Raw genomic sequence first — 24,925 nt, 5'->3', positions numbered from 1 at the left:
TGGAGGATACGCTGAGTCAATCATCATCATTTGATGCCACTTCTGCTGAAAATATCTAAATCCTCTTAATCTCCCTCTTAATCTAAAGTAAACAAACTGACACAGACAGGTAACTGCTGTAAGTTAACGTTAGATATGCAACAGCCATAAATGCGCGACAGACTTTAATTAATGTCACGTTTTTCCAATGTAGACTAAGAGACTAACGTTACATCAGAGGTATTTTTTTCGTAAAGTAATTCTCCACTTGATGAATTACCTTCCACGCATTACTCAGATCATAGAGTCGGAAAATATGGCCAAACGTGAAAACATTGCTAACGTTTAACGTTGGAACAGCTGATTTTACCAGAGGCTGACAAGTGTGGCATTCAAGTCATATCTAGTCTTGCATAGCCAGACCCCTCTCATCTGACCCGTTGTCAGTTTATTCTCCCAACAAGTTAACTAGTCTCGAATATATAACGACACACCATCACCTTGTCCACGATAGGGACAGGGCACTGAAGGGCACCACGCAGGCAGGAAAAGAAACCATTCTGTTAACGTTACTTAATACTGTATTTACCAATGTGGCATTCTCTACTCCAAACAATCCAGCCACGACACTATCCATCTAATCATGAAATTAAATTGATCTCATGTAGATCTTATGTCTTGATATCAAACAGACAGCTACTGCTAGAATATTTACAGATTATCAAACCTATAGCTCTACATAGGAGCCTGCAGGATTGAGAGATGTCAATAACGTAATTTAGTGGTCGAAAGTCAGGAGAAGACCAAGATCAACACATGTACAACACTTTAATCAGTGAATTAAACTTATGTAACTTTTGGATAATGATGTTTTTAAATAATTGAGTTCAATGAACAGTGTGTTAATAGTGTATAACTACATGGGTGATGAAGAGGGATTCAGGTGGAACAGAGTAAGCTCCACCATACAGCTTCTCTACTAAACATGGCAAGCAGCCAAAAGGGAGACTGTGCAGCAGGGTTATGAGTGGTTTAGCAGTCACAAAACCTCCACCATAATCCTCCTCCTCCCCTAGGGAAGCTGTTATTTATAGCCTTATATATTTTTAACCTAGTTTTCTGCTAAATAAAAAGCCAAAGAGAAGACAAGAGAAAAGGGAATGCAGCTGCCGAGAAGAGAATCATGGCTCATGAAACAGCTACAGAACTTGAATGCAGCGATTACAACACAGCAAAGTGTGCTTAAGACTTTATCACACCGATGCCAACTATAGCCTGGCAGGGAAAGTCGCATTGGAAAACCACACATGAACATTTCGAACAAGCCAAATGCTGCTACTAAGAAAACTCAACAAGGATGCCAACAATGGCAAAGACTCAGACATCTACAAGCATTACAAATACAGTTGTGGGTACCTTAGAGTGCTTAAAAGCCTGGACAAAATAAGGGCAGAATGCAGATAAATGACATTTAAGTTTACTCGAATTTTGCAGGTCATCTCTTCTTACAGGTTGTGCACAAAATAAGAAAAAATAAGTGCCTAAATCATCTCTGCAAATACTTCTAAAGAGGTGGTTCATATTAAGCTGCATGACATGACATTTAACTTATCGCCGAGAGGGTGGAAGGGACTAGGCGGAGAGAGAGGGCCCTAATGTTCAGTTTAACAGTTCAATAAAGTTAATACCAAAGATTGTTCAATTTCCAGTGTTTCATTTAAAAAAGAAATAAAAACATTTAAAATATGACGATTCGATTACAATTCAACGGTCAACGATTCCAATGCAAAGCGATTCTCGATGCATTGCAATGCATCTCGATGCATCTCAGTATATGGCATCCTCAATGATCTATGTTACTACACGTGGCTACTTTTTCATCATTTACATGTTTGTTGTCATCTACAATAATATTGTTTTCACAGGGCAGCTTCAAGATAAGGCATCTACTGACCCTGCTGCACACACCTCTCCTCAGGGTTGGACAGCAAAGTTGACAGCACCTCCACAGATCTTGGCTGATTAGCCGGGCTTGCTGTTATTATTTATGGCTGCAGACATTAGCTTCGGCTGAAAATGGCTAATGTGATTAGTAATTGTTGTGAGGCAGATGTCAGGCTCAGAGTGGGTCTCATCCTGTTCGTGATTCCCAGCAAGGTCATAAAATCCGACATGTGCCCTGAGATGTCGCTTTAAAAAAAATACTCAGCGAGGTATTATTATCACATGCAGATGATCTCTGCCTCGCTCCGACATGCCTCCCACATGCCTCCAACATAAGTAACGTAAGTCTAATGTTCGCCAACAATTCAAAGCATGGGAGCAACGTCCCAACGTAACTTTTTTGTCCAGCTGAGGCCGGACAATCAACAATCAACATGTATCAGCACTCTCGATTATGCTCTGTCTCTGCATCGATGCAGAATCTTCCACGTCCGCAACGCAATGCATCTTATAAACCACTGTCGTTATATCGGCTTTTAAAAATTGGTCTACCTCTACTATAAACACTGAACAATCTGAATGTACAAAGGAACTAGTAACTAAATGTATCAAGTAAATGTGGTGTAGAGAAGGTAGCAGAAAATCTAATTAATCAAGAGAAGACAGTACAGATTTTCATTTTATTGCAAATGAATATCAGTCCCAAATATTGGTCCCCTGTCTCCATGTTTTGTAATAATCGGTATCGGCCATGAAAAAGTCATGTTGGTCAACCCCTACCTAAGACATCATAATTAATGTTGTTCAGGACTACAGGTGTGAATCTAAACTGGCCTCACGAGTCGATTATGTGTCTGTCGACTAATCGCAATGCATCTATGACATCATCAATTTACTATATTACTGCACATGGCTACTTTTTCATCATTTAAATTCCCTTTTTATTTATAAAGTCCTTTAAAAATGAGACTACAACAGCCTACAATATAAAAAGCTGCATTGTTTCAACACCAGTATCTGTGTGACCCACCTCCGTTCTTAAGCATTACATAAACAAACACAAATTAATCTGCAGTGCTAATATCTGCCTCCCTACACAATATCTCCTCAGCCTAATGTTCGCTCTCATAATTCAATGCAAGAGAGCAACATAGCTTAAAAAACGTTATTGTCCAGCTGAATCGACAACCCACATAGGCTGCACACTCCTGATTATACTAAATGCAGAATCTTCCAAGTCTGCATCACGATACATTTTATAATTGAGAAAATCTTTACACCTTTGAACCGTCATTGCAACTGACCAGTCACGCTGTTGGGATGCCATAGCTCTGCAACTTGTGTTTGTGTTGTTTCTAGAACATCCTGATTAATCTTTATTTATCACAATTATACAATGTACAATGTAGTGAAACTTGCTCTCTGCATTTAACCCATCCCTGAGGAGCAGTGGGCAGGGCCAACTCCAGATCTAAGCCAGTGGCTTGGTCAAGGGCACTGACTGGAGAATTAACCTAATATGCATTTTTTGAGACCGGTGAAGCACAACTGTCCAAAATTGATTTTCTAAATGTTAATTGGTAGGGGTTTGTTGACAGAATAAAAAAGGCGGAACTAAACTGCAAGGGTAGAGCAGCACCCGGACAATTTACAGTGCGCACAGGCTAGAGTTATCTTGGGAAGTTCATTTTCAAACAAGGCAGCGGTTGCAAGTGTTTCTTTTATTTGATAACTGGATAATTGCCTTTGCAAGACAAGCATTTAGCAGGTCACATGTTTGTGAACAATGTTTATGCCGCCATGAGGCGTTACAACGTAACGTTAACGGAGCGGAGCAACAGTCAGCAGTAACAAACAAGACCAGCTGACAACCGCCAACAAGCTAACAAACACACCGCAGCATTCAAGATGTTAAACAAACTCTGAGGTGAAGAAAATAACTGCTCAGTCTATTTTACCAAAAGCTTCTGCTCAGTGCCTTGTACAATGATAGACCCCGCCCGGAGCTAACAGTGCAGCAGAGAGGCTGCATGCTTTCAAATTAATTAATTAATTATTGCTGTTACCTCCTTAAAATTAAAAGGCTGAAGATCATTTATCTTAAATTCTAGTTGTCTCTCATATTGTATTTCAGCAGATTGAGGACTCCAATTAAATGGTTTAGCACACAGTTAACTGGAGTAAAAGACAAAATAGTGCCTCCTTTCTATTCATTCGATTGATAATTTTTAAAATCATTTCTGAATCAAATCAGGACACCCAAAAATCGATTTTTTGAGATTGCCAAAGATTCATACCCCAGCATAAATCCATTTTAAAATCAAAGAAGTAAGCAGGAAAACTTGAAACCTGTGTATGATCTCTTAACATTTGCTATGCAAGACAATATCATCTCAAAGTTATGAGCAGAGTGTGCAGACCTGTTTCTTGCGAAGCTTGCAGATCTGCTGCTCCACCATAGTGATTTCCCTGTCCACACGGTCCATGTTCTGGATCAGCTCCTCCTTGGAGAAGCGAGCCGGCACCAAATCCAAGTCAGGGTCCATGTGGACTGGGCTCACAGGGGAGATAGGCTCCAGTTTCCCCATGCCGCTCCCACGATCCTACACACACAACAACAGAGACACAGTTAGATGTTAAAGATGTGTATACTTTTCTAGCATAAGTCAAACAATACATCAATCTAAATCAAAATCTGACAGTAGAGGTAGGAATGACAACAAAGAAGAATTTCATATGGTTCAAACAATATTTGGATGAAGCCAATTACAGATAGCAGGTCTGTGTAAGGTATCTGACGAACAACAGAGCATAAGGACCCTCTTGATATAAATTCACCATCTCAGGCGAATGAAATTGCACATTTTAATGCGTTCTCTCTCGAGTTGAAAGCATAGCAGTCTTCCACTGATTACAAGGTCTGTAGGTTACTCTACCAGAAATCACCCAAACACTCTGTGTATCCTTTAGGGAGGTAGCATAAGGCAGTAATTAACTCTTCTGGGAAATGAAAGCCAGTGTAGTGTCTCACTGTCACTAGACCACACTAATGAATATGAGGTCAAAGCCTTCTATGCCAGGATTATGCACAGGAGCACTGGTAGCTGGCTCTGTTGAAGACACTTTGTTTGTAGATCAAATTGAGTGGATATTTATTTGCCATGTCTTCTGACAGAAAAATTTAAACATGAGTGTCTGTCAGTCAAACAATACACAGTGCTGCTCATCAACTGAGCAGATGCACTGTTGAGAGAAGAGAGAAGCAATTCATCAAACAAATCCAGGCACAATACTGTACTCCTCAGTCAGTGTATACACTCCGAGTATAGACTCATCAAAATTTTATCAGAATTTACACCGCAGATTGTTGCATTTTGCTGTATCACATTAAACATGTGTATTAAAAAAAAAAAAAAAAATGTTTTCAATATTTTTGCCTTTTTCAAATTTCCTTAATTCACACAGCTTTATATAAACAACTACACAAACACCAGGTGGGTTTTGCTTTGACAACTACTTTATTTTTTTTTATTTCAGTTTTCCTCAGCATCACAAATAACAAAACAGGGCAAAACAATCTGGCTAATTGCTGAAGTTCTAAATACGATGAGCAGGACAGTCATTTGACCTGAATGTTTCCCTCGATTCAGCCTTAGTATAATCATTTTGTTGAAAGCATCTTTTTGGGGGGTAGCCGTGTATCTCTGTTATTACAATGTCAAACCAGTTCAACTGTTATGATGAATGAGGTGTCCATCACCTCATGTTAGGGCTGCACAATATGGTTAAAAAAAATAAATCGTCTTGCAAATATTTAAACAGATGCTGGGTTGTCTAATCACCTGACATCTTCAAGACAGTTTGATGAGGTGTCTGGTCCACATTCGCCTGTGGGTGCTGAAAAGCCCAGCACACATAACACTGTTTTTTCAAAGCCTGGTACATCAGGCTTTAAGCCAATTCTCAGTAATCCCTTCACATGCAATGCAAGAGTGGAAATGGAGTTGTTATAACATGCGCCTATTTATGTAACAACAACACACACGAATGGTAAGAGATGGCCCACTTGTTCTGCAGGGTCACTAATCATCTTTCCCAGATCACTGACGGTATGTGTGCTCATACTGTCTGCATGTATGCGAGCCTTCTAGATTTATAGCCTCCACTGTGTGTGTGATTGAGCTTGCTTGTTGTTCTGTGTTATTTTTAAACGTCTGAAATGAAGGTTATGTAAGTGGGCTAATCTGGACAAGGCAGGCTGCATTATAGCCCTGTAGACCCCCCCTGTGATTGGAAATGTCAGCAGCGGAGGATGCTGAGGGGCTGTCATGGATGAAGAAGCTCATGTTTGCTAAAGCTAGTAAATCTCAAATATTCACTTATAAATAAATACAACAATGGAAAATAGTTCATAGGATGGCTTGACTTCTTCTAAAACAACATCCTTGAGTGATTAAAATGACCCCTCAAACTCCCCTGAACTTTGGTACAGCTCAGCATGCTGGAAATCTCTCACAGGGCTCAAAACCATAGTGACGTAAAACCAGATATTATTACACAACATGCCATCACTGAATGGTGTGTGCCGGAAGTGGAGCATCTCATGTTCAACTTTTTTTTTAATTTAAACTTATTAAACGGTTGCTTCTTTGTTCTGCTGCTAACTCATTGACGATAAAGTGTGTGCAAATGTTTAGAACAGATGTCCAGTTAACCACATTTTCTTTAAATGTTATGGGTTATTCTGTCATTCATATTTGCCATTTTAGACACAATGGCAACGGCCTTTTAGTGCCCTCAGCTGCCACCACAGGGTGGGGGGGAATCACTCATCTGACTCATATGACAGTTGGTGTCTGTTTATCTTTTTCTCCATGTCTTTATAAGTGCATAATCTGTTAGACTGTTCTGTATATTAAATGTCACTGTGATCAAGTTGTTAGCCAAATGCTATTATTGGTCCATGTCTCATTATCATGAAAAAAAATAATAATAAAAATTGACAAATAATGGAAGATGTTGTACAAGCTGTCCATGATGAGAAAGTATAACTCAGCATCTGGTTTAGAGTGTGTTAAACCATGAAGGATTTGCGGGTTTGATACTGAGACTGGCAAGTTTTCCCTCTGTACGAGTTCAGAGGACAGTGTAGGGCACAAGACCAGAGTACAGCAACACATCTACAGCCACTACACCTGTGACATAGTGTGATAAGGTCATAGACCAATAGATAAGCCCTTGGCCCAGCACAGCACATTTAGAACACACCACAGCATGATGTCACCGGCAGTGCATGTATCAGGTTTTTTTTTTTTTTTTTTTAAATTACCTCTGGGTATTGTAGTGTGTCTGTGCAAATATGTTCCATTTAGTGAGCAGCAGCCTGTGTGACTGCGGCACATAGTCTTGTGTATATGCATTCCAGAAAACAGTTGAGTAAAGTTGTAGACATCCTGTTTTTATGCTAGAATGTTCATAATAGTCCCTCTTGTTTTGACATGGAGCCAACAGCAGATGCACAAGGCTGCTGAAACTGAAAACACACTTAGTTTTCAACGCTGAATCTTCCATCTCAGTGGGGCTATATGTTCAAAACCATGTTTTTTTAAAGGAGAATCTATGAGCTTTAAATGTGAACAACGGCTTTTGCAGACTTGTTTTTATGTTTTGTTCTTTGAGCCAAAGACTGACTGTAGATGCATGTCAATTCTGTGTCATCGTCTTGGAACATAACAAAATGTGGACTAGTGGTCCTCAATGGGTGTTGTGTTAAGTGTTAGACAGCAACTATAAATTATTTTAATACATCTGTATCCCTAAAATAAGTGAGTAAATGAGAGGAATCAAGTAGGTCAGATTAAAATTGTATTTGATATCTACAATCTCATATTCTCATACTTGTACAAATAATAAAGTCAAATAAATTTACATTTGCAAAAAATAAGTTGTAGTGAAGTTATGAAATAACTCCTTATACAGTTTTTGAGTCTTGCCATATGACATGTCACTGCTGCTCATAAACCAACACACTATAGAAACCCTGTAATCACATTCAGGATGTTGTGTTTTGACAACTGGCATGTGTTGTCCCTGACCGCTGAACATCTTGAGTCAATAATGTCATCAGTCCAGACCCAGAGCCTTTCATATTATGGCTAGAATCAATCTCTGCACTCATGTTTCAGTTTCACTTCTTGTCTTTTTTATCCATTCTGCATTGGCTTTCTCATGCTTTCCATCTCCCCCTCTGGCTTAATACTTATTTTATCTCTGTCTTTCCAGGGAGTCAGTTTAAGATGTTTAAGCCTCAATACCATTAAATTAATTTCCATCCCTTGTAGAGAGACACCTGGCCACCAAAGCCAGGCAAAAAAAATGACCCAGTTTGGCACAAGGATTATGAATATAGCATGCCCAAAAGTGTCCTTTTAAGTCAATATTAATGAAGCTATTTGAGAGTTAAAACATGTAACTATACATCAGTCATTTTTAACACATAAACAAACATCACACATAGTGTGCCTGCAGAGCTGCTGCCCAAGACTTAACTCCAACATAAGGTCATCATCTGTGATGTGAAAACATCAGATTTCCACATAGTCAGAAAGTCATAGTTCAGTTATCAAATCTTAGCACATCATGGCGGATCTCTCCTGAGAGCCTGCTGACAGACAAAGACTCACTGGACAACAGGAGAGGAGGTTGTACACATCTCTGGATCAAAAGGAGTTCAGCTACTTAAATGAGAGCACCAAAGCTAAGACACAGGCTGCTCTTACCTACCTCACACTGTCCTCCATCCGAAAAATAAGTGCAGCAATTCAACTGACAAAGTAAGAGTTGACTCCAGTCCAACTTGAGCTGTATGAAGCCATTTTATATTTTTATTCTGTTGGTTTTTTTAATGATTTAGAACAAGTTCCCAGCTAATTTGGTTGTTTAGGAGAATGCTGCAATGCAGTTTTGCTGCGAAGCTTCAGAAATGTTTCGTGGACTACAAAACGTCACCTGACTTTCCATCGTCATGGGGGTGAGACAATTTTGAGGTGAACGTATTCTTTAAGGGGGATGCCTCAAAAGGCAATACCAATGTATCTGCAATAAGCAAATATTGACTTATTTATTTATCTGGTGCTCGTAATCAAGGGTCAGCTGACTTGTGTTGACCCATTCAGATAGAACTCTGACTGCACAATGGTGAACAGTACAAAATGTTGCTTTGGTCCTCTGATCCACTGCCCAGTGAGTCATCATACCAGCATCAGCTTTGTATGATAGTACTGGCCTACTCCCTCCTTTCCTGTTGGTCTTTGTCTCCTCCCGTTCCCTTTTTCCCTGTATCTGTGACTCCCTACACTTGCCATTTGCCTCATTTTCAGCTGTATTTCCCCTTATATCTGCACTATCTTTTGGTGCACTTGTTCAATGCAGTGATTGCATCTGACATGACTTACATAATAGGTTTACAGTCCCTGTGCTCTCAGGCCAATTACTGGCATTCCTGAATATTTTCCTGCTAGCTTAAGATTCAATGTTTTTTTCCAATACACTCAGTTATTGGTGTATCTATTTACCATTCCATGGCTGTCTGCCTCCCCTGGCAGTTTGAAGCACTCTGTATAATGTCAGGAACACCTCCCCATCAGAAGCTCTACACTGCGAGCAAGTCGTATTGATGTGCAGTTCACACAGTTTCATCCTCAGTCTTTTGAAATCTAGGTCAGCTCTATTATTTATTAATCGCTATTTCACAACTTCCTCAGTCTTCCCACTGCTGCTCACAGAGCTCCATCTCCAACAAAGCACAACCTCGCTCTACGACTTCTGCGGTGGTGTGTCTAATAATATCCTTTGTGCCTCTGAAGGAGGCTGCCAGGATTAATCAAAGAACAAAAGATTCAAAGAATAAAGTTCTAACATTTGCTTTAAAAAGTGGTCACCCTATTGACACTAGAAATCAAAATTTCTACAATCTTCTCATAAATGTGCAACTCCTGAAGGCACCAACAGTAATTTCCCCAAAATACTGTCTAATTACTGATTTTTAAGTATTAATTCAAAATTATGGTGACACATCCAGCCTCCTTTTATCACAATTCTGTATTCAATTTATTCTTTTAATCATATTCTTGTCATTTGCTCGTTTATCCACACAGTATTTACGAGACTACTGACCTTTGCCATATCCTCCGCTGCTCCCAGAGGCAATTGTGGCCGGTGGGATGAAGGCCTCATCAGAGACTCTGGTCCCATCTCTAAACGAGGCCGTTTGATCTCTGCATACTCCACGTCTGATTGGCCGCTGGGCTCTGGCAGGTAGAGGTGCTCGTAGCGGATATGCTGCTCTTGTCCTCTGCAACAGAAACAGTACAAACATAGCAGATTAGAGAACAGTATAAAAATCTACAAATACAAAATTTGATGCTCAGTAAGCTACAGGCAGCGGCTATTAATATAGGTCTTCCGATAAAAAGCTGTGTTCAGTTGCTGATGGAACAGCTATCAAGATATTGAATTTAAGAATATTTTCCCCATGATATATTACCTGGCATCAGGTATTTATCCACACTAGTGACTGACTCTCAAAGTCTTTTAGAAGTGACATCCATCAATCCATCTGGCCTGGGACAACAATAGGTCAGTTGTAGGCATGACCGGCAATGACCATGGACCAGCCAGTCAGTGTCAGATACACTAGGACTAATGATATTGGGACATTTTAGTGTTTCATTTGATTGTTTATTCTGTGAGATATCTGAATTTACTTTTTGTGTCTGGTGAATATTTTTGGTCCCAAAAGATAGTGCAACACATTTCATTTATTGCATACCCAGTATCCAACTCTGGACAAATACAAGAGTGTGTTGTAAATTGTTTTTGCGGTACAACGCTCCATTCTGCAACAACAGCAAATCTGACTTCCTGGAGGTAATGTGGTCGTGGGTCACGGGGATAGACACAACACTTCAACTGATTCCAGAGAAGCTCTTTGGGGGTCAGGTCGGATTACATGGCCGGCCATTCCATGCAAGGGACACCAACCTACTGGAGATGCATGGTCACCACACGAGCACTATGTGGGGGTGTGTTGTCATCAGGGGCGTAAAAATCGGAAATCAGTTTTAAAGTTAAAGATACGATTACATCGATACGCGGACCTCTGGATCGATCCAAATGAACTGTCAACCAGTCAATGGCCCGATTTGAAAATTATGAACCGGTTGAGTGAAGCTGCTATGATGAGACTCTCGCGAGATGGGGCACAGTAACATTAGTTTGTCCGACAACGCTGACAAGATTTCCAATGCACTGCCAAATCTAAAATCAAAAGTCTGGAAGAGATTTAGATTTTATAAGGACAGAAAGTTGGACAAAATGCAAGCCAGTTGTAAGCTCCATAGAACAGCGTTTAAGTGCAGTGGTAGCACAACAGATTAGAAAATTAGCTGGTGAGACGGCATGGGGAAACCTGTAATAGCCCTTTTCACACAGAAACTCTGCATTATCTCTGTAGTGAAGGCTTGCCAATTCTCCGCATTTGATTGTTTACACAGAACTAAGCAGCTCCAGCGTAAAGCCGCACCAGTGTGTCAATGCATACAGTGCGCCGGCGCTGCGGATCCAAAAATGCAGATGTTGACATCTGTGTGGTTTTTTTCAACATTTTTCCCCCGGTGTCCACCTGTTAATCTAAACATGTATTTACTGACTGTTTAAAATCATATGGATGTAGTCCTAATGTGTTGTGATTGAGATCCTGACCCACCATGCATCGTGGAAAGTGACAAAGTTACGTTTTTCTGCGCTTAATTACATAATTACATAATCGGCATCAGTAGACAGCGGATGCTGTCTGACTTTCTCACTCACGGGGAGGGATGGTGTTTTGTGGGGGAAAGTTCACTGAAGTCTCGGTAAGGAGATCATCGCGGTGATTTTTTCAAGACAGTAACTACAACAACACAATAGTGGAAGGAAACAAACACTTGGTGAGTGAAAGTTTTTTGCCGGGGGACAGACGTCAGAAACGTGATGAAGAGTCAGTAGGACAGACAGGATGACAGAGACTTTTCCACGTATAACTGCCATTTTTTTCCCTCATGTAAGTTGCCAAAGACACTACCAGTTACCACATTAATATTGTTTTATCCTGTAACGTTGCTTTGCAGGTCATTTCTCTTTTATTTGATTAGTGAAGGACCTGTTTAACTGTTGACAGTTAAACAGGTCCGGACCGACACACCCCTGATCCGTGCCTCCGGCTTATCCATTTACACAGACGCCATCCTGCCTCTGCTCTGATACTACCTCCAGAGGCGCATCAGAGCCGCAGTGAAACTGTCCCCCCTCTCCACATCTGAAACTTTCACACAGATGACGATGCAGAGAATCGACGCACGATTCCCACACTCAAAGGGCAGTGTGAATGGGGCTAATGAGGATGCCAGCAAAGCTTGCACTAGCAAGAACACACAAGACAAAGACACGGAGATTAAATACTTTTTCAAGCCACAACTTGGCAAGGTCTAAGGTAATTACTGCATCCATAGCCCATTTTATTGCTTTATTATTTCATTATTTTAGCAAATTATTGAGCCGGCTTGGTCGGCGATGCAGGTATTTTCATAGATGGGAAGTCCAGCTTCTTTGGCTTCAAAACACCACTGAGCAGCTTTCGTAGGAATGAACGGGGCTCCACCTCCAACACTGTGTCCAGTGATAAAACATCTTTAATAGACCACATCCCAAATTCCTTCCTCATTTATGCCCCACCACCGGAAGTTGATACTGCGTCATCACTACATGCGGCGGAAATTAGCGTGTTCACCCGGGTCTTACGCTTAGATCTGAGCCGAGCCGAGCCGAGCCGAGGTGATAAAATCCGGAGTGCTGCAGGGTCAATTGACCCGGATGTAAATGCAGTTTACACATTCCCACAATTACCTAATTCTGTGTGATTTGTTGCACCTGGTTTCTTGGGGAAATTAAAACACTGTCATCGAGGGCTATGAATGCAAAATAAAAACACAAAGGCTCTGTTGTCTGAACCAGAACAGCAAACTTTTAACTGCAGCTCATTTGACAGACTTCTTAAGTTTTTACCTTTCACAATAAGTGTCCTGGATACCAGTATACACTGTGCAAATGCTTATCAGGCGGAACTTAAATTCAATTAGACAATTTCACCGAAAGGTCACCAAATAACTTTGCTTACAACATGCTCAATAAAATTGCATATAATGCAATTCATTTTCAGTTGGATGTTACATGTACAAAAAGCTTTGTCCAGTTACAGAGCACTTTATTTTGAAACTTGTGAGGAGAGGTCCTGTAACCTGGTGTAGTTTTGGAGAAAATCTAAGAGTCCGGCCTATTAAATAGTCAATGTTTTATTATGAACACAGAAATGTTTGTGTGTAGTGTATGTCGGCTCATTAGCCAACAAGTATTAACCTGAACTGAAGGCATGTTAACATATCAAAGTTAGCATGGAAGAACAGCTGAAAAAATAACTAATGGAACAAAAGGCCCATATGTGAAGACTGACAATTTGATTGTTATGATCCTTTACTTGATGTAGACCAGAGCTCCACAGCAAGATGGAGCAAACGAAATGAGACGCACACAAAAAGGAAATCTAATGTGTCACATCAAACTGATATCCAAGGCTATACAATCTTAGATGTGAAGACATCTGCAAACATTGAGAAAATATTGATCTTCTCATCGAGCAATGAAGCATGGTGCTGGTTTTGTTTGGACACAATGGCTCAATCAAATCCCATTTATACAGGGTGCATTTAACCAGACAGAGACACATTTATACAAAAGCACAGGATGACAGTTACAGCCTTGGATCAGGCTGACCCAAATCTTTACAGTGGTGTTCAACGCACACACAAACGCCAGCTGGCTTGATCTGATTCAAACAAAATCATCATAAAGTAATCACTGAAGACCATTTTTCTGCAAAATGGGAACATGCAGTGGGTCACTCAGTAGAGGAAAGTGGAAGGAAAGGGAAGCATGAACACTGGAAATGGTGACTCACTGTAACATCACCATCAAATGGTTTTAAATATAGCAGCATATGGTAGAGTGGCTTTTGTGTGGGGTTTGCAGGCGTAGCTAGGCAGTCAATAGCCACACACACAAAACAATAAAGAAAGTGCTTTGTTTAGACTCGGCCCAGTCCCAAAACACCCTACCCCTTCTGTTTTGCGCATTCACACCCTGATTCTTGTTTGGGTAGTAGGGTAGGGCACAGTGTTAGGGCTACATGACCCTCCAAACTGAGATTTTTCAGAGCCACACCTCTAACCGATAATTATGAGAACTCCAGCGTTTCAATGTGTTATGGCCTTCTTCTTAATACCAAACAGGTAAAAAAGGAATGCCCTTTTCTATTTGATAACTTAACTGAAACTATGAAATTGTGAACAAATTGCAAGCGTCCATGCTTTTCTTTTGGCAAATGGCATTGTGATAATACCAGGGTTAAGAGAAATGACCACAGCTGAAGATCACCATCTACTTCAATGGATGTCGTATGAGGGTGTTGAAGGGTTGTTCCATTTCATAGGGGGGAGATTTCAACCACTACATCCTGTAACTGTGATCTGAAGGGCAAGGGAGCACTCAAAAACAAGGGTCAGGGGTAAACATTGGATATGGGATTGTACTTTGCAGTGGCAGCTATGGCTATGCCTATATTGTACCCTAAAACTAGAAACTAGACCTGATCCAGAGAGCCAGGAATGCTAACTATTCAAGAACCACTGGAGAAGGGGAAGCACCATACTGCAATGTGATCTGGTCATGATCTGCTGTATGTGTGCTCTGAGATTGTATAGCAACAAGCTAAAGTGTGTGTAGTCAAATGACAGCTTTCAACTGTTAACTGCTCTAGCTACTCAGATCTGGTATATTTTATTAGCCCACTTGTAAATGGCTCCCTGATCTTTTTGAGGGAAATGGTTTTCTCATGTCTGCCCTGGAGCCAGATGCCAGAATGCTAGTGACTTTGTTGCCAGTGTCAAAATGGAAGTGGTTGCTGAAGAGAAGAGGGAAAACACAACCATAATTGCTGGTCCAGGCCCACAATGGCCTAGTGTGTGGTTTATTTATGTGCCAAAGAGCATGGAGCCTGTCTCTGCCTAGCAGGGTGCTGTAACGATCGAGAGCATCCTCCAAGAGATTTATACAAGACAGATATGTCATGTCACTTATGTAATATGTGGGGCTAAATTTGCATGTTAAAAGGTGTCATGGGGTGCCAAAGAAAGAAATGGATTGTGGATGTCTATCTGTGTGATGGCCTAAATAATACCTTGAAAAATAAGAAGCCAAAATTAATACCCAGATGGTGTGTGACTACTCCCCCCGAACACATTTTTCTCGCTCATTCAGTCGCACACTTCCTCATCTCCATAGAGGGTTGGCACTTACATAATCACATCATCAAGCTGCAGCCCAACCCCCCCTCTTCTCTTCCCCTCGCTCTCCCCCTTTCCTTCTCCCTGTCCCTCTTGTGAGCGTGCAGAATAATCTGATCCCTGGGGAGGATTTGTCTGGAGGATGAAAGAGATGTGTGTAGAAGTGAAGGGAGGGAACGAGCAGGAAGGAGGAGGATGGGGCACCACAACACCTCCACAAGAGCTCCTTTACTTTCTTACTGGTTTGGACCCAGTAACGACAAGAACAGAGATCATGTGTGCAGATCGCAGCCTGTTATTGTAAAAGCACTGTGGCGTTTGTGTGGCTGCCAATCTGTTCCTTGCTCCCCAGCTGTGGACGGCTAACAGAGAAGCCAGGCTAACTACACCACAGCTGGGATGAATGAAACTAACAAAGTGCCCAGAAGAGGAGGGACAGTGGGTGGAGTTCATAAACTGCAAAATGTGGTCAAGCCCTCCACTTTTCTGTTCATATTGCTGAACAAAAACGACATTATTAACATTAACTTTGGGATCTACAAGGCACTGCAATGTAGTAGAGCAATTGATTCTTATATGCATCATAATTTGCTTTTGAGTAATGCAGCATTGATTCTCTCAACAGACCCTTTAGAATTTAAACATTTGAAATGATAAGTACAAATGAAAAAAAACAGGTGGAAAGATTATCTTTTAAAAAAACAACAAAATGTAAATAACTACTAGGGATGTAACAATCCATTGATATGGACTGATATATCTTCAATGATTGATGATTCAGTGTGATCAAAGCAGAGTGAAACATCCATATCATAATTTTCAAGATGCGCCTTTATCTTAAAATTCCCCTGGTACGTCTGTGTCACCTTGTCTGTCTAAGATCACTCTCTTCCTACACATCCAAACAGTACTAGCACCAGGTAGGTGATGGCAGGAAACCAAGAAAAAGACAATGAGTCAACCAATTTGTTGCTCTCATTAGGGTAACAATGTTAGGCTGAAAAAACGTGCATGCAGACTAAATTTCAACGGTACTGCTGTAGTGAGCTGTGACTTAAACCAGCTGCGGATATGAAAAGTGAAGGAAAAGTCTGTTAGCCGCAAGGCTAATTTATGCAATGTAATATGCCATAGGATTAAGCCCATGGTGACGAGCAAAAACAATTGTTTTGTCACCTGGAAAGTTAATATTGAGTTGAATTGTACACTATGTTAAATGTCCTTGTTAAGACATGTTTCATGTGTGTTTGTGGAGTCAGTTTAAGATAAACATTACTGCAAATAACCAGTTACATTTATTTATGTGTTGTTTTTTCCTTTTCAGGCCAAAAGCAGAAAATAAAAGGGGTGGCAGCTTCTTCTGTAACTGTGTTACATGGGTATATGATATCCTATCGATCACAAGCCCACAAGAATGGAATTAAACTGAAATCGTATCATGGCAGATGAGGCATGGGACGTTATAAAAATTTAATTTCACAGTTATCATGTCCAACATAGTTGCGATTCATGGTTTTACTAATAACTAAGATTTTGTTGGGTAACAATTTTTTGTATTACAGGACACATCTTTTTTTTGTGAAAAACAATCAAAGAATCTTAAATATGTAATAATACATCATAAGGTCATGTGAAGATATTCAGACTTATCTTGATTCAGGATCATCCCAATAATGAAAATTCACCATGATCAACGTATTGTGAGTGTTTTTATCACGATAAAATCTTTTATCCCATCTCTTTGGCAGACTCAGTGATATTGGCAAATATTGCATCGCTGTCCAATGAATCAATATACTATCATATTGCGATGAAACTTGAGGTTTACACGGTTAACAACTAAACAGGAAAAGGAATTTAACCTTGTAAATAAACAGCAGTAAATACATATATGACAATGCACACATACATACTGTATACTAAGTTTTGAACTGAAGCCTCAGAATATTTCTTTGATAGTTCACAGATAAATGACAAAAAAAAAAAAAAACAGCTATTGTACAAACTGGTTCTGCATTATTGCACCACATTTGTTTGCACTGTACTCTCTGCTCTGCCCAGAAAAGAAACTCTGTTAAGTGGTTTCTCGGTCTGGTTATGCTTGCTATAAAATGTATTCTCTCTCTTTCTCAAGTAGCCTGGATCTCAGACAGATGGGAAGAGGCGGAGTGACTGAGATATTGCCTGGAGTAAAGTGGAGGATGAAACAAACAACAAGCACAGTGGCTTGCCAGTGATTATAATGTAGTGGTTTCCTGACCTGTAATTAGAGAACATTTGGAGCATTAACTAAATGGCACATTTTCACCTTGTCCTCAGTCAAAGACAGTTAAAGAGGAGATGAAGGATACATAGATCAGTCATACTTTGAAAGAGATCATGTCATTCTTAAAGGAAAGTGCACCTTCCAAGTCCTTGTTAGTGCTTGAAATTCTCAGTCAGAATGTGAACAACCCTGAACTACAAATCAAGACATGGTGTGCAGAATTACTGAGATTTATAAAAAGACAAGGACACATCTGAGAGGAGAATAGATTCAAGGATTGCCAAGGCCAGAATCTCATTATTCAGACTGAATGAGAAAATAGAATGAGGGCTTCAGACTGGATTCTAAGCCCTCTAAAGGAATACTGAAGACCTGATATATTCAACCGACTCCCCAACCACAGAGCAGCGGTTTATTTCACTTTTTCCACAAAGAAATGTGGGCTAACTGCTAATCTCCCCTAATGAAAGGATGCTTGTTTTTTTATCTACTCAAATACAACCTGTAGAAGATGCACAAGGTATCTGGCTCACAAAAAACAGACATAATGCATACAGAGAGTGACTGCCAAAGCACCCGGGATTAAATTGATGTATGTCAGCAAATCAGTAGCTGGTGGGTCGCAGTTGAACAATGTGGTGTCTATTTCCATATCAACCCATGACCCAGTGTTCCCACACTGTGGGCTCAGCTACGATAACAGTTAAGGAGAACCAACACACCGCTCTGTGCTTTGCATTCAAGACCATAATCCCATCTGATTGACTGCTCAAGTCCCTCCGACACAACATGCAACTGCCACACACTGCTACAGAGTCATTCTACCATCTGCTTTCTACCGTCAGCTCAAAAGGTACACAAATTATCTCACAGCTGATTTCTATTAAAATAAACCTTTTGAAAATTCTCTCTGGTACTGCTTGCATGTTTTCACATATGCCAGAGAATCTGCCATGACAATCAACTGAGGAGAAAAACATTCTTGTGACTTATCCCCTTATCCTCTGTGCATCATGCAAAATGTATGGCATGGACATAAATTATTCATTGGCACTCATCAAAAGTCATCCTCAAAAAAGCATGGCTATATAAATAATAAACAACTTTGGTAGGTACAAGACCTGAGTCTCCAGAGAGAGAGTACTGTACATACAATGCTTTGCCTGACTTACTGTTGGTCTATTGAAGATGGCAAAACTCTGCAAGCTCCATTGCCCCGCAGAGCCGTTTAACACAACATTACAGAGGAACGGCTTGCCGATGCCAATTACATAAGGATTATACTGGGGGAGGGTTAACTGGCAGAGGCTTTAGTAAAATAATACTGCGGAAAAATGCAGTCTGCATGACGCTTCCATTGAGCATGCTTTGTCCCTCAGCTGCAAGAATGAACATGGACAGATATATTAAAGGGCAATAAGACCATTTTTATTTGAGTTGTATAAAATTCTTAGAGTGACGACCAGCACAATATGCTTCCAGTGAGAATGATTTTGACCAGTTTTGTATACTAGTCTATAGGTTAGTTTGCATACGGACACACTGTTTGCAATCTGCTTTATTAGATCTATTTGAGTTAAAAATAAGAAAAAAAAAGTGAAGCAAACTAAAATAAACTCTAGGTGCAACAAAGTCAAATATAAGTTAAAAATTGCAATGCTACTTTTCAGTTTTTTCAGTTTAGTAGTAGTGCCAGCACTATGCTGAATGCTCTATAATAATATTGCAATATTTTCTGCTATATCGCAACACACACACACACACACACAGAGACACACACGCACACACACACACAGAGACACACACGCACACACAAACACCTCAATATTTTGAAATCTCCTCTAAATCACTGTAGAAATGTTAAAGTCAACCATTTGATGCATAAAATGACACCAGTGTGATGATTCAAAGTCCCTTCTATTGGATTTTTTTTCAAATTTGCATGCAAAAAGGGGGAAATCACAATCAGGTTAAATTTAGCAAACTTTTTATCTTGAACCAGGCAACTGTCCTCATAATTTTAACAAATGAAAATAAATGACAGCATGCTAGGCCTTCCTACTGTGGCCTAGTTCTCAAGTCATTAAATACTCTCACTTAGTTTCTAACTGCATGAAAAAATCATGAAATACTCTCACAGTGTTTTTAATTGCATGTGACAAATTATGAAATGTACTGTTAAGCTGAGATAAGGCTCACAGGTTCTGATGGAGAAGTGGGTCACATTTGGGGGGCCACCTTTTCTCACACTGAAATGTGTTGTACATTTTTGTATTCTCCTTCCCTTCATACTCTGGTAGCATTTTCTCTGCAAAAAATTTGTGACCTGGCAAATTATACTTTGGGTCAAGTGACTAAATGAGATTTTGAGCTTTTTTTGTCATATGGGATTGATTTGGCTAACGAAGAAGCCAGAGTCATTTGCTTCGGGACTGGTTCCTTTGACATTCTATTTGGTGAAGGTGGAGATGTGGACATGCAGAGTTGAGGCTTTCTTCGTTTTTTGTAGTGGATATAGTAATTTAATACATCTCAAGTGGAACAAGCCGCGATAGATCGAATATATTCGATATATCGTCCACCCCTAGCTGTACCACATGAGGAACAAGCACCCTGCTTAGTGTTTCCCCTAGGATGAAGCTGTAGCAGCGGAGGACGTACGTTTGCAAATTGCACCATCCAGTAGGTTTCAATGTGTCTTCTGGCATTTACATCCACCTAATGACTAGCTAACTGTCTTCAATTCATTCTCCCGATTATTCACTCTTAACTATCCTTTGTGAAGTGATCTCGATATGACGTGTCAGTAGTGAGAAAAAAATACGACTTTAGTTTGTAAACTTATGATACAGTTATAGTCCTCTACGTTTCTATGCTTTACTCACTATCACTTCAGGTGTGTTAATTGAACTAGATACATCAGAGCTGAAAAGCAGCCCTCTCCACACTCTTCTCTCTTCCTTTTTACTCCTCCTTCTCCTTCTCCACCCCCCTCTCCTCTCCTGCTCCTCTCCTCAGCAGCGGCGGTCAAATTTCTGCTGCTTTTTGTATATAGGGGAAACACTGCCGCTGCCATGCCAATCAGCGGGGGATACAAAGAGCTAGTTCGGTAACTGAAGCCAGAGAACGTTATGCCATCGAGAGCTAAAAGTCAAGCTAGCCAGGCCAGGCAAGCTAATGTGAGCTCTGACAAGCCCCTGAATGAAAGCTAACTTCATCAGCGCAGAGTGGAAGATGTAGTCCAGTGTGCTCCATTTTCCAGCGCTGGCACAGCAACAAAAAAAAGTGTGGAAATAAGTCCAGCTATGTGAGACTAATGTGCTCCTCACTCAGAGCCTCTCTGTCCGGCACATGTCAGACAATCTCGCCACGAAGCTGACACATTGTGTTGAAGTTTCAGACTAAAATGAAAGCACCTCTTGTATTTAATCTAATTTTGCATTTATTTTGTGTTCATATTTAACCGTTTTGTTATCGGTCATTGGGCCCCGGGCTAAGCAAAATCCACCAAAACTGACATCGCTAATACGAATTCGCAATTAGTTCGCCCTATCGATCATTAAATAAAAAAGAACAGTGCTTCTTTACCTGGCCACTAGCAGTGCTTTATAGGCTATCATAAGCTTCCCATGCTCCTCAGGCTATCAAAAGCAAAATAAAGTGAAACTACCACCCCTAAAGTCTAGTAAAAACATATGAAAGTGAAAATATCATCTCATCTACAATCCTCAGAAGAGGTGATTGGTAAGGTATTTAGGCTGAGTTAACTATTTGTTGGGCAACATGAGTTTCATCATGTGTCTGTTACATATCCTGATGCTATATTCACATTGTAAATAATATTGCACAATTAAACTATACAACAACCAGCACCAAGAATCTAAAGCAATGGCAAGACCTCATGAACAAGGTGCACCTACCTCTCACTCCCAGGCTGAAACTCTGAAAGTAAGGAGGGCCGGCGGCGATGCGGCTGGGCCAGGTGGCAGCTGTAGTCCCTGGCATGATGAGAGTGGTAGTCAACCAGTCCCACTTCCTAAAACACAAACAAGTCGTCAAAGCAGAAAAAAATATCTTGCACCATCCCAACATCACAATAATAATAAATCTTTACATTCCAATTTCCTTCATTGTGTCTTCTATAACATCCTCTCTTATTCTCTCCAGCTCTCATGTCTCCCTCTCCCTCCATCTGTTTCCCACACATGTACCCATGCAGCTACTGTAAACTTGCACCTCTGCTAATCAGGGAATGTTGGACATAGCCTGTCCACCCTCATCTCCTCCTGAAAGTGATGATAAGAGGGAGTGGTAGGCTTAACTACAGGTGCAGCTGTGAGGACCATGGGGGGTAAGCTTTCGATTCTCCTGCCACACAAGAAAAACACTGGCAGGTCACTGAATGAACTTTTACATTAGCTGGGGGCCCCTTCTTTGATGCACCGGCAGCTTTGCCCCTGATACGCAAAAGAACATAATCTTAATAATGAGGAGATGTGGATGAAAATAATGGGGGAGGCCTTAATGTGGCTGCAGAATGTCAACATGAACTTTCAACTCAAACATCTAATGAGGGAACAGGTCTGTGTGCACAACATTGTAACCTGTGAATGTTTCTGTTGGAAAAACACCAGTGGGGGCCCCTGGGTTCAGGCCCTCTCCCTGAACCCCTCCCCTCCGCTTCACAGTAATGCACTGTTCATTAAATATCCACCAAGCAGCAGGACAGAGCTACAACTCCAGTGTATCCTTAAAAATGTTGAGACACCGCAGGTGACATTTGACACGTAGTGTGCCAGGCCTCTTACCGTGTGTGCCCGCTGAAGCTGCAGTGGTAGAGTGGCGGGGTTTGGCAGGTGCCGTGTGTCCACAGTCCTCCGAGCCGACGGCACAGACTGGGGATGGGAGGACATGCTGGCACAGCCGCTTCCTCTACAGGCAGGAAGTGGGTGTGTTTCCAGAGTAGATGCCGTGCATTATTGGCAGTTTCTCTTAGCCAGCAACCTGTAGAGAAAAAAAAGTGCAGTGAGACATTTTTTTCAAGTTGAACAGCCTCAGTGGAGCGACCTTGGACTCCTTCATACCTTATAAAAACATTATTCAATATGCGTAACTTTTCCTCAGAAACAATTTGATCTTTTCTGGCAAGCACCTCCAAGTGTGTGTCTCAGTCTGCTCCGGATATCAGAATGTCATCACCTCCCTACCACAGCTGCTCATGTAAAGGAGTGAGAGTCCCTGCACCTGCTAGACTGAACAGTCCACTGTCCTCACACTGAGGACGCACAGACGGAGACCAGCCAAGTCAAGCAGCTAGACCGTAACCTAAAACACTGAGTTTAATGGTGGTTTAGAAGGAAACATAAATAACTCAATGACAGATAGACATGTAGTCCTTGAGCGTTGCGTAATAGAATTTAATTCCTGGTGATGTTATGCAACATAGAGTGGTCTTATCTAAGTGTCATAGGAATGGTGATATAACTAAAAAAAAAAAAAACAGGTACACATGAAGCTGTAGCACACCTCTAAATATCTAAAAACTAAGAAGAGAGGTTTTTTCTGTACAGAGTCAATGAGTGAAAGATATTAATCCTATTATAGTGAGCATGCAGATTACAGCACACACCAACAAAACAGTATAACTATATTTTTAAAACCTGAGAATGCTGAAGAGAAACATTATGGACTTATGAAAATAGCTTCAATGGGAACCGATTTGAAGAATTTTAAATGCATCTGAAATTCAAGGGCTTCACAATTAACCTTAATATTGTTGAAATTGCTATATTACCAAGTGCAATACCCAAATCGCAGGAGCTGCAATGTTTTATACAGCCGTAATGTGTGACAAACAGCATTATAATAAAGTACTGTGTTGCTGCAGAGATGTCCTGGCCTACAAATCTTGTTCACCAGATGTAAGAGAACATGTTTGTTTGTCACATCATCATGATTTTAATTTTTGTCAGAAATTTTTTTAATCATGATGCAAAAATGATGATTTCCACTAATCAATCAATCAATTTTTATTTGTATAGCGCCAATTCACAACAAAAATGATCTCATGACACTTTCCAAATTGAACAGGCCTAGACCATACTCTTTAACTAACCCAACAGTTCCCAAATAATCCCAATCTGAATTTTACAGCATATCTTGCGGTCCTATTAAATTACATTTTGATACAACGGTCACCTTGTAACTGCACCATTCTCAGACATGCTTAAAAGCCTGCGATAGTAGTAGTGGGTGGACCAGTACTCATGTGTCCCTGTGACTCCTGCCAAAAAAGAAATTAGGACTCCCGCCATTTCTATGGGCCTCTCACTAATGGCTCATGTTTTAGCACGATGCAAGGCACACAACAAGAGGCACGCAGGCAGAAACATGGGCTCTCAACATGGCACTGATCAAAATCTTGACAAGTTAACAAAGCCACCACCTCTGAGCCAACCTCCCCAAAAACATTCCACAAGCACTCCATTTGTAAATAACAATGCATGAGATCTGATAGTGAATGTAAATGCTCACACCAATTAGTTTTTTATATGAAAATAACAATCAGTTAAAAAACATATCAAGGAATGTTGAGAAATTCTTTATTGATCTTGTTACAACCTAAATAAAATTTGTTTTATTTTGGTGCTTCCTTATTTTGATGATAACACACGATCAAAGTAGACGAACTGGCTGAGATGCAATGTAACACTAGGGATGTTATAAACCACTTATTTCCTTGACATTTAAACAAAAGTTAAAATGTAGACAAGTTAAATAGTTGAATAGTAAGAAAACACTTGAAAAATATGCATATATTATAGGAGCCATTTGAAACCACGAATCCTGCTTTTTAAAAAAAAACATTGAAAACAATCTACACTGTAGCCTAAAATCTTTTGGATAATTACAAGTTTTATTGGGTGAACTCAATCATACGTAAGTCTTGGATGCAACACTAACCGGTTAACACAAGTTTAACAAACCAATATTTACTGCGCCCACAAGCAAAGGTAACAACGTTTAATCGTTCAGTCCACTAATCGTTAACATCCCTATGCAAGACATACTTAGAAATTGTACTTATTTAACAGATCATGTTTAGTGACCTTGTGTTAATTATTCCATTTCTCAAAGGGCAGTTGTCAATTTTTAAATAGTCATCTATAGCCAAATGTATAAACATTTTCATTGAAGCTTAAAAATAAAAATGATGGTCTATAAACTGTATTTGTTATCTCACTAGGACTAATGCCAGGTCAGCTATATCGCAGCAGCTTCATCGCAGAGCTACACAAAG

The 24,925-nt window shown here is 40.4% G+C and overlaps 1 protein-coding gene across 6 annotated transcripts in view; it reads right to left on the bottom strand.

Moving 5' to 3' along the window:
• Positions 1–24,925, bottom strand: part of ncor2 (nuclear receptor corepressor 2) — a 117,662-nt gene that overhangs the window by 71,799 nt on the left and 20,938 nt on the right. For all 6 annotated transcript variants that reach the window (XM_084359360.1, XM_084359362.1, XM_084359365.1 and 3 more), the window contains exons 2-5: positions 22,434–22,629; positions 21,546–21,661; positions 10,099–10,276; positions 4,344–4,526 (exon numbers count right to left, since the gene is read on the bottom strand). In XM_084359360.1, coding sequence (XP_084215486.1) covers positions 4,344–4,526; positions 10,099–10,276; positions 21,546–21,661; positions 22,434–22,538 — 582 coding nt within the window. In that variant the 5' untranslated portion in view covers positions 22,539–22,629. The remainder of the gene's footprint in view (positions 1–4,343; positions 4,527–10,098; positions 10,277–21,545; positions 21,662–22,433; positions 22,630–24,925) is intronic.

This window comes from Pagrus pagrus, assembly GCF_965226575.1.
Source record: "Pagrus pagrus genome assembly, chromosome: 8".
In the NCBI taxonomy this organism is placed as follows: domain Eukaryota; kingdom Metazoa; phylum Chordata; class Actinopteri; order Spariformes; family Sparidae; genus Pagrus; species Pagrus pagrus.
The sequence above is the reverse complement of the archived record's forward strand: the minus strand, read 5'-3'. Positions and strand labels throughout refer to the sequence as shown.